Source organism: Falco punctatus (assembly GCF_963210335.1).
Source record: "Falco punctatus genome assembly, chromosome: 3".
In the NCBI taxonomy this organism is placed as follows: Eukaryota; Metazoa; Chordata; class Aves; order Falconiformes; family Falconidae; genus Falco; species Falco punctatus.
The window spans coordinates 101439982-101450818 of record NC_137582.1 but is presented as its reverse complement, the minus strand read 5'-3'; the positions used below and the strand labels follow the sequence as shown (position 1 = coordinate 101450818).

Below are 10837 nucleotides of genomic sequence, written 5' to 3'. Positions count from 1 at the left end.
AGTTCAATCAATAACATACCCGCTTCCACTGTGACATGCCACTTTTAAACGGGCATGTCACCCTTCCTCGGGGTCACACACCACCAGCAGCACCCTTCCCCCGGGGTCACCCCCCACCAGCAGCACCCTTCCCTCGGGGTCACCCCCCACCAGCAGCACCCTTCCCTCGGGGTCACCCCCCACCAGCAGCACCCTTCCTCGGGGTCACACACCACCAGCAGCACCCTTCCCTCGGAGTCACCCCCCACCAGCAGCACCCTTCCTTGGGGTCACACATCACCAGCAGCACCCTTCCCTCGGGGTCACCCCCCACCAGCAGCACCCTTCCCTGGGCCGTCGGGCGGCCTGAGAGCAGAGCCTGTGCGGAGCCCCGCAGGAGCGTGCCTGGGAAGCAGGGTGCTGCACAGGTCTTCCCAAGCACCCTGGCTCATGGTGTGCAGACGAGCTTAACGAACAAAGCCATTCTATGCTGGTGAGGTCAGGTCCCCAAAATCCCTCCAGCCTGCAGGGCACTGAATGATGACTCCAGCAGCAGAGCTCGAGGAGGAGGTTACACAGCTTCATGCAACACAGCATGTGGCCCCCGTTGCAAAATTAACCCTCCTGTTGGCTGGCCATGGACGGTGCTTGCCCCAAATCACCGTCTGGCAACGGCAGTACTTACCCACTACTACTGCGCGGGGCAATAACAAAGACAACGATTACGCTGCTCGTTAAATGATCTGTACAGCACAGCTGTGATGTGCAAAATCGAGCTCTACAACTCGAGCAGAGTTACAAAGCACGTATGTTTATTGCAGTACCAGGTGCAAGGGGGATAGCTCCTCCTTACTTGCGCACCATTTCAACAAGCAGCCCGATATTTATTATACAAAGTCATGCATATACATAAGGTTTCTGAACATTCAGAACCTCCTCCCTCTGGCGCCTCTTCAAGATGTACTTCTCATCTTCTTGGGCACTTACCTAAAGTTCCTGTTTATCTTTGCATACATTAGCAGTCTTTGTCATTTAGTTTCCGTTATCTTAAAACATCTGCTAGCTAAGGATTAGGCCTTCCTTACTGTCCTCTCTAAACATGTCAAGCTAATATATGCCCACTGGGTTAGTTTTAATCTATATCAGCGTGATCCCCAGACAGGGGTTCCACCTTCTTTGCGTGGGGGCCATGTGAGTAGGAGGTTGCTGATCTCCTACCACAATTACTTTACCTTGGTTTATTTTCTTTTAGCAGTTAGCACGTCCCAGTCAGAAGGCTCCTTATTTACATTCTTGTTGGGCTCATCTACATCGATACTAATTGTCCCTTCTCGAAGTGCTAAGCACTAAGATCCCACCCTTCGCTCTTTCTGGGGTGTTAATGTTCTGTTATCTATGCAACTTCTGTCTGCAGCAGAGTTCTAGGTTTTTCACTGTATCAGCTGCCCCAACCAGAGCTCACAAACCTGAACGCTGTCCTGAACATGGGGCTGAGCTTTGGAGACAAGGGGGAAAGCACCAAATTCTGCTCTTGGCCGGGCTGTAAGTTAGAGGGAAGTCACCCAAGGGCAGACACTGTCCCCTCCTTCCCTACACCACATCACCTGTGTGGGTTTGTATGTACATACATTAACATGCGCAGATGAGCCCTTGTTCAAAGAGGATTCACGAGGACAGAATCAGAAGGATGGTTTGTGCAAAGTTAAATGACTTCACAAGGAAGTAATTAAGAATAAAAAGTTCCTTAGTAGTTACGTGCAGCATGTGCATGCAGACTGAAGCCATCAGAGGTTTTCAGCATCAAGGTAAGCATGCCTGAATGCAAATATTGCCCCCCTTAAAGATTAAGAAAAAAGCTGAAATCTAGTTAAATGGCCTATTTTCACTTTAGTTTTGGTTAATCACAGGAGGCAGCAATACATACAAGGCTAACGCAATACTCCTGGGTGTCAGAGATACTTAACCAAATTTCAGAAATGCCAGACAGCACAGAAAATACTGCAGGAGAGAGGGCAACAAACATGCACCACTGTTGGCAACTAACAGCAGCTTACGTTGACAGTGCAGGTTTGGAATGCAAAAGCTAGGGAAGCAGCTGAAGAACATCTGCCAGAAATTTACATTTAATGAATTTGCAGTGTCACAGCTGACACTTCACACTCTTCAGTAAAGCAAGGGAAAAGATCCTGGGCTGATCTATTTGTTTTCCTTTGTCCATCTGTTATCCCAGCTGCTTACACAACAGAAGGGTTGGAGATAAGATGACATAACTTCACACTGAATATATATTGATACGAACTTTGATATGTACAATATAATAGGGCAATAAACCAGTAAGTATTGGTATTGTATCTCATTACAGCTGCATTATCAGTCATCATTGTCATGGTCTGGAAGGGCAGACAATAACCAAGTATCACCTCTCATTCAGAGGGGTGAACTGGCAGCCCGGGGTAAGTTGTGCAGCACAGAATGTCTAATTTTATACTGCTGCTGACAAAAGCTAACTGGGGATCTGGAACTGCCATCTATTTATTGCAGCTCTGAATACCAACAAGCGGCTGGTTGCTTCTGCTGCATGCACATCAGGTACCTGGTCTGTCCTGCAGTGCCAAACTTTGGGAGCAGTTTGCTGTATTTCATCAAATAAATAACAGGTCAAGTTCATCTGCTGTTTGTGGAAGAAGCTCACTGACATGGGTGGGCACGATAGCTGTTCTGCATTCAGCCAAACTGAGAGGTTAGCTCCTGCACAGGCTTGCTTAGCCATGAAATTGCCATCCAAAACACAAACTATTTGTGAGGTCGAATGATGCAAGGAACTAGTTCCAGTGCCAGCTGACTGTCAGTGCTGACATGAGGGACTGGTCTGATTGCAGCTGGGGTATGTGGAAAAGAAAGAACAGAAAGATCAAGAAAAACACACAGGAAGAGAAGGAAATTGTAGGTATCACCAGAGGAGTCCTTATAAATCTCCGCTGAAGAAAAGCTCAGAGAACTTTTTGGTAAAATTATGGTAGAAAGGCATAAAGATGTTTCACTACAGAGAAATTATCTCCCAGCGTATGATGTGTACATTTAATCAATCCTGTTTATATACAAAGATGTGTTTGAACCTATTACCTGTTTCTTCTCCTAAAAGAAAAGCTTTCAGGAGCCTCATTTTATGCACATTGAGGGAAAAAAAAAACCACCACAACAAACCACAAGCCAAAAAACAATTAACAAAAAAAAAGTGTGCTTCCACACAGTAGGTGAGTGTCTGGGGATGATGAGCGCAGCTGAGTAAGAACAGAGAGAATAGGAAAGACCCCATGGAAAACTTTAAAAAGATAGCATTCTATATAGAATAAATTCTCTGATGTGAATGAATAAGGAATACTTAATTGATAATCTCAGGTGCCTTGATCAAAGGTAGATACAGTAACACAATGAGATTTTCTTGCCTAGAAAGGATGACTTCACTTTCATTACTCCGTATAAAGACCACACGAAAGATTATTTTCCAGCTTTTTCCCTACTTATGCAACGCCTGCGAAATTTTTCTCCATGAAGAACCATTTCCTCATGTGCCTCTAGGGGTCTGCCAAAGCCTTTCCCCTGTGCAACCTTTTATCATCTCAGGTGTCTCAAGAACACTGTTACGAAAAACATCAAAAAGCTGTAGGTTAAACTGTGATTGTCTAATGCCTTTTTTAAAGCAAAAATAATTGATCCTGTTATTCTAAGGAGGTTTTGATCTGGCAATTGTATAAGTAGGTGAAATTGCTATGACGTGTGTTTTAAAATTTACAACTGCATCAGTGCATCAGTACTTTGTTTCTTCTACTTGGTTTGTGTGTGTGAGAACTGAACCACCTGGTATTTATGTACTTTAAACTGTCAATGCAGACAGTCCAAATATTTGAGAATTATAATTGGGAATAAAGTGGATGCTATCGCTTAGTCTGATTTTTAGATAAGCTGCACAAGGTTGTTATTAAGTGTCATTCTCAGCACTGTGTGCAATAGAACAAACTGAATTTTGTTCTCTGTGGTTAGAACATTTCTCCTTTACTGCTCTGTCCACTCTGTCAGTCATTTCTTCACACTAGGACATGTTCCTGTCTTCATGCCCTCATGTTTGGCTGTCAATGAGCTATGCTACCAGGGACCTGCAACGAGCTGCAAAATCTTTCCTGGTCCTGAAATGCCAGAGACCTCACAGCATTTTGCTGCAGAAAAAGTGACCCTATTTGATGCTGTGTTGCTATGCCATGGCTCTGTTCTCATCACCTCCCCCAAGGCGTGCTTGTTACGTGGCCTCAGGTGCATCATGAGCTCCTGACACACGACCTGACTGATGTGGTCTCATGCATCCACCTCAAGTAAGATGAGAGGTCTAACATTACTCCATCATAAAGAGATTATGTGTCTCTGAATTTATCTTATTTGTGTCAGGGCGTTCAGCCAGTTGTCTTGTTACTGTTGGGAATGTGATAGGAGATTGCTTAGAAACTGAAACAATAGTGGGGATAAGAGGTCAGGCCCTGGCAAGGCTAGAAGGAACGGATTTTCATGGATGAAGGCCCTGCTATCATGGGCTGAAGCGTTTGAGCTTCTCTTAGCTTTCAGGCAGCGGTTGTACTTAAGCAAGATGGAAAACATGGTGACTTCATACTGAATTGGAAAAACTCTGGTTTGGTTTTGGTTTGCTTCTATTACTGAAGAAAATAAAATCTTTCATTCTGAAAAGGCTGGTGTGAAATAGTGGGCTCTGTAGCCCACGGTGAGCTGGACAGCTTTTTCAGGGGCTGGATTTGAAGGTTGTTGCCTTAAGTGTAAGAAAAGGGTGAGACTCCCCTGCAGCAGTAGTAAAAGGCTAGAGGTCAGACGTGAAAGCAGCTGAATTTGAAAGATGAAGTCTTTAGAGGCACAGCTATTAGCTATGTAAAGGTTAAACTATGGGCAAAATTCATTGCAGTTCTGCAAAGGATTCATACTGTTCTCTCAGTTTTGGACAACAGCAATGCTCTGGTACTGTTTAAGGGATATTTTATTGCAATCCACAAAAGTGATTGTAACTAGCATGGCCATAGGTAAAGACGAGTAGCCCAAGTGTCGAAATGGGTGTGCCAGTAAAACACTTTGTGGCTTATTCCTATGCCAAAGATGTTTGATTGCAAATTAGGCCTAAGATCACCAAAAGTGGTAGAATCTGGCACAAAATAGCAGATGGTTGACATAGCACTGCTTGACTGCAGAACGATGTGAAGGTCAGCAGCATTTTTCATTTTCACACATAACCACATTTTTAATCACGATTTTAATTTCAGGTTGCAATAGATCAATGTTAAACAGCATTAATTCGAGGACAGTAAATGCTTAGTTCTCCCCTTTATTAGTTAGAAGGAATCCAGCAGCAGCTAGTGAAATTTAACTGTTAACCAATAACAGTAGCATATTTGGCTTCCCACACCCTGAAATTGCTCTTTCTGTAATGGTTAACTGCCCTGTTGTAACTCACAGCAGGGGGGCAATTCTCCAATCGAAGGAGGTAAGATAAAAGGAAAGAAAAATTCCTTCCATCACATGTGTTAAAATCCATTTGGAAGAACAAACATTACCTTACACTAAACAATTCCACCTAGGACGGTCTAGACCAGTTACAGTCTGGTGACAGTCTGTGGGGCAGAGAGGCTGTTAAAGGAATTCAGTTTGAATCTAAGGCATTTTCTATTTATTTTCTCTCAGGTTTCACGGCTTCTTGTACCCAAGGTGTGGCAAAAATCCACAGTGGAATCAAAGTCTCTGTATTTTATTATGCAGTTTCCTGGAAAGAGCAAAACATTAAAAAGTGTAGCCAAAAGTCATGTCCCAAGCGTGCCTAAAGTGTTTTCAAGTAAAGAGAACTTATCTGTAGCCAGAATTTGTTTGGACACATCAGAGACACATCTGCTCATTGAATAAGTCTATAAGATGCGTGCTTGATTGAGTTTTTACAATTTTTAATAATCTAAGCAGATTTTTTTAAAAAATAGTCTACTATTTTGATAATGCCATACCCAAAGTTACTTCTTAAACATTGGATGATCTGGAGATGTTTGGCTGAGAATTAGCAAGGAAAATGCAACTTGCAATTGGATCATTTGTTTACGTATTTTTTTAAGATGAAAATGGTATCATGATCTGATATGTTTATGTGTGAAATCTAAGGGAGTCTTTTGATAATGGTAGAGGTTGGATCTGGTACTAAGTATATATATTAATGTATATCTGTATATACTATGTCATATCTACTATGTAGAATTACAAAAACTTAGGAAAGAGTGCAACATTAACCCAGTCTTTGAGCCACAAACGGGTTATTTTAATTCTTTTGCCTATTGTTTTCCTGTTCTATTCTGTTGATGTATTTTTGTTAAAAATAAATTGTGCCCAAGGATATTCTTCTAATTTATCAGGCTACTGTTCATGGTATACTTCAAATTCAAGCAAGTCACCTCGGAGTCTGATTAACTGAAATTATTCAGACAGAACTGCAGGTTTGGACCAGCTCAACAGAAGTGGTATTAGCTCTTGTGATAGATCACAGATTCTTAAGAGAACAAAGTGTAGCAGATTCAATCAGCCAAAGAATGATAGAAATACTGAAAATATTTTATTTTGGAAATAATTGGAAATTTATTTGGAAATGCAAATAACTAAATAAACTTACCCCCAAATACCAGGGGAGCATAGTTTAGTTTTGTGTTACTGGCCAGTTTTGCCCATTTGGATGGTAGGATGGAGGAGAAGCATCCAAACAGCATCTCTAATGTTTACATACCATCTCAAAAAGACATTCAGAGGGCATCAAGTTAGTAGGCACATTAAATAAAAATATATATCAGTGGCCCTTGCATATATGCAATTAATTTGTGTAGTCCAAGAGCCTAATTGCAACCTCACTGATAACTTTTTTTCCCTGCAAGATCAGAGTCCAGCTTTATTTCTGACTCTCTGGAAATGTAAACAGCAAATGTCTACGGGCAACCTGGAACAAAGATCCACTTTTCAGGTGGTACTTTTAGCAACTGACAAGGAAAGTAAAAACGGACTAAATAATGGGAGGCATGATTTTTCAGTGGTTCATTTCCTTTGTACATGGACCATCCTGCACACACAAGTGGTCATCATTAGATGTTAATGATGAAGGCAAGGCAAAAATCGGGAACCAAGTAACTAAATCTCCAGTGGGGAAAGCGTGTATCAGAATCAGCAAAGGAATACAGAAAAGAACTCAGTGCAGGGAGCCTGAAGCAGTCACTCGTGTTGCTGAAATTGCCTTTGGTGAGGCCCTTACTGCCATGCTGGGCCAGCTGCCTCACATTTTCGTGAGCTTGTCCTGGATGGTCTATTAAAAGCCCGTTTTCTTCTTGAGAGGGGAAACCCTGACCCCTTTAGTAAGAACTCCCACAAACAGCTGGCCAGATGTGAATGAAATGCCTGTTTTCCAGTCACCCCTCTCCCCTGCCCACCCCGGCGGGGCCAGAGGCAGCAGGCCGCAGGCCACAGCCCCTGACCCCCGGCCCTCGGCGGCGGGGCCCGTCGGGGACAGGCTGGCGGTGGCGGTGCTGGAGACCCCCCGCCTGGCGCGGGCCGCCGTCTTGGGGCAGCTCGGCCTCGCCCGGCCCGGCCCGGCCGCCGGCTTCCCCCCGCCCCGCCGCTGGCTGCGGGAGCGCGGTGCCGCCTCAGCCTGCCTGGCTGCCGCCGCTCGCCCTCAGGGCAGCTCGGCCGGCCCTTCCCTTGTGGCGGGGAGCCCGGCGCGCTGCCTCGGCCGCCGGGGAGGAGGCGGCAGGGCGGGGGCTTCCCTCCCTGCCTCGCTCAGGTGCGGTTCCCGCTGCCCCCGTGTGCACGACGCCTCCCCGTGCTCCTTCCCGCAGCCACCGCCCGGTGACTCGGCCGCCTCCGTGCCGGCCCCGCGCACCCTGCCCCTGGCCGGCGGCCCCGGCTCTGGCAGGCCCCCGCCTGGCTGGACACACGCCATGCGGGCCGCTTCCCTGCTGGGGCAGACCTACGTCCATGCAAATTCCCCCCCCCCCCCCCCGCCCCGGGTTAATGTAATCCGCGTTAACGTCCCAGGCGCCAGGGAGCCGCAGGAGCCGGTTGCCTAGGCGGAGCTGCCAGGGAAGGGCTGCGCGGAGCCGCAAGCCCGGGGGAGGCTGCAGTCCCTCCCCGCGGCGCCGGGCTCCCTCCTCTGCCGGCCGGGAGGTGGGCCCTGCTGCCCGGGCCCCGGCGGGGCCGTGGGTGGGCGCCTCAGCCCCGGCAGGCTGTTGTCAGAGGCTCCTGAGGCAGGAATCCTCCCCGAGCCAAGGTGTGGGCAGCCCAAGGGCTGCCCAGGAGCCCCGAAGCCCCCCAGCATGACTAACCCTGGCGTGAAGGGGTCGTGGCTCTCGCAGCCGATCGTGAAGAGCGTGCTGGTGTACCGCAACGGGGACCCTTTCTTCCCAGGGCGCCGTATTGTCATCAACGAGAAGAAAGTGTCCAACTTCGAAGTATTCCTGAAAGAGGTGACAGGTGGGGTGAAGGCCCCCTTTGGAGCTGTGCGGAACATCTACACCCCCCGGGGTGGGCATCGTGTCCGGCAGCTGGAGGAGCTTCAGAGCGGAGAGCAGTATGTGGCTGGTGGCAGGGAAGCCTTCAAGAAACTCAAGTGAGTGGCTAAAAAGTGATATAGGTTTTATGTGCAATATCAACATCTGGGGTTCGGCACTGTGGCAATACATCAGAGGACACCCCTCATCCCCTTTTATTAGGTGCTGCAGAAAGAGGACTTAAAGGCTGTGACCTGAGGCAAAGAGAACGGTACTTGTAACAATTAAAACTGCAGAAGAGCTTTAGAGGTGAGCCGTAGAAAAGCTGCTGTTACCATCGGTCATGTAGTGCCATCTCCTTGAGGTGATGGTAGAAAAGGAGAGACAGCCCTTTAGCCCGACATGTGGCAATGGCACGTTGCTGTGATGTGTGTTCCTAACCGAGGGGCAAGTGTCAGTATTCGTGCTCAGTGGTAACAGGGAGAAAGCTGTGGAAAGGTGGAGTGTTGACAGTCCTGCTGTGAAGTTGATGAGCCTGGGAATTTAATTCCCCACAGTTTCTTTCTTGGCTATTTTTTAAGTGTCTGAAATGTTCTATTCAGCTATCCAACTCTCTATCCCTTCTGTTTATTTTGGGTAGCTATATAGCCTTTTTATGACCAGAATAGCTGGGTCCCTCCTGTTTTTTAGAAGATGACTATTTGCTTTCTTTTCCCTGCCTGGACACCAAGAATCAAGCTGACAGTTTCTCTGTAAGTGACTGGGAGAATATTGTGGAGGAGACTGGGGCTTTTAGGTGTGTTTCCTGAGTGGCTCTGCACACGATCAATAATGGTTCTTAATTCTGGCAGTGAATTTCATGGTCTCAATTTGCTAATTAAGTGTTTTGTTCAGTCTTTGTGGGCATTTTTCCTACAGCTGAGTTAAAAAAAAATAATTTCAAAATTAACAATCCCTTTCTTGAGGTGGTTGGGAATTTTTGTGATAAACTACCAGCTTTACAGGACCTTGCTCATCTTGGTTTCATAGATTGGAGGACACCACATTTTTCAGGAGAGCTCATTATGTTTCAGGATGAAACTTTGTGCAACTAACAGGATCTGTATCAGCATTCTGTACAATTTTTGTCACTGGCTGCTTCTGAAGACTTATTGAAGCTTCTAGTGCTTCAGTGGCAAAGCTAGAGAGAAAGATGTATGACAGGCTAAATATAAGCCCCTTTCCCTCTGTACTCTCTTCCATGTCAAATACAGTGCTCAACTCTCAAGAAAGATCCACTGTGTCTTTTTGGTATTAAATTATTAATTAACAGTATTAAGTCCTGTGATTCTGTGGATGGTTTAAAGCTGTTGGTTGTCAGCACATCATGTTTCACCTCTCTAAAGGTGTTTTATGTTCAACAGACATGCTAAAATTGTTTAGCATTAGCATGCACCATGTAGAGAACTGGGCACTCTGGATTCATTTTGGATGGGAAAAAGCATTTCTTTTTGTCATTTTGTGTTCTATGGTCAGAATTTTATGGTGTAACCTTTTCAGGCTTTTATGGTTGCCACATGCAACAAGATAGGAAGAGAATACTTTAAGAAAAGCTAACCTAAAGGATTTGGTAAAAGTAGGCTGTGTTATAATTGCCTTGATAGTATGCCATAGTCCTGTGCCCCTAGGATAAATGGGATGACTTGATATCTTTTCCATTTCTGCATTCAGAGTTGGGAGTTCTTCACTGTTAGTATTTATTGATACAGTGCTGTAAGTGTTGGCAGTGCCTTTACAAGCATTAAGACAGGCTGAAGGGCTAATGTTGGTTTTATCTCTTAACTGTGTTGTAGACATCATGATAATTAGGGAGACACCTTAGCTAGAAAAGTCATAGAGGCAGGGTTAATTGAAAGGGACAGTTTTCCGAAAGGTTTTGTAGGAATTAAAGAAAAGAGCATATGTTTGTGTATATGTCACAGGCAAAGATAAAGCAGTTGCAAGTTTCTCACTTGTTTTGTCATATACAGGTGTGCTAAGTGAGTACAGGCTTTTTGGTGTATATGCAGTGAGGTGTGCTGGTGTATGGCAGTTGTTGCAGTGGTGAGTAAGAATGCACATTCAGGCCTGCACCCCAGTGGAGTTCTTCCCTGACTTTCAGCTTCCTGGAAGAAAACTGCCTACACTGGAGCAGGTTTAGATTTTTAGCTTTTTTTCCCCCCAGCATGCTGCTCTACCCTCCTCCTTCCTTTGCCCATTTACTTGTATCTGTGCTCATTAATTAATGGTAGATTGTCCTCTCTCTGGCGGTGTCTCTTTAAACA

At 45.6% G+C, this 10837-nt stretch overlaps 1 protein-coding gene across 2 annotated transcripts in view; it reads left to right on the top strand.

The window, feature by feature from the left end:
• The first annotated feature begins 379 nt into the window (after positions 1–379).
• DCDC2 (doublecortin domain containing 2) overlaps positions 380–10837 on the top strand; it is an 86203-nt gene continuing 75745 nt past the window's right edge. For both annotated transcript variants that reach the window (XM_080379487.1, XM_080379486.1), the window contains exon 1: positions 380–8653. In XM_080379487.1, coding sequence (XP_080235613.1) covers positions 8361–8653 — 293 coding nt within the window. In that variant the 5' untranslated portion in view covers positions 380–8360. The remainder of the gene's footprint in view (positions 8654–10837) is intronic.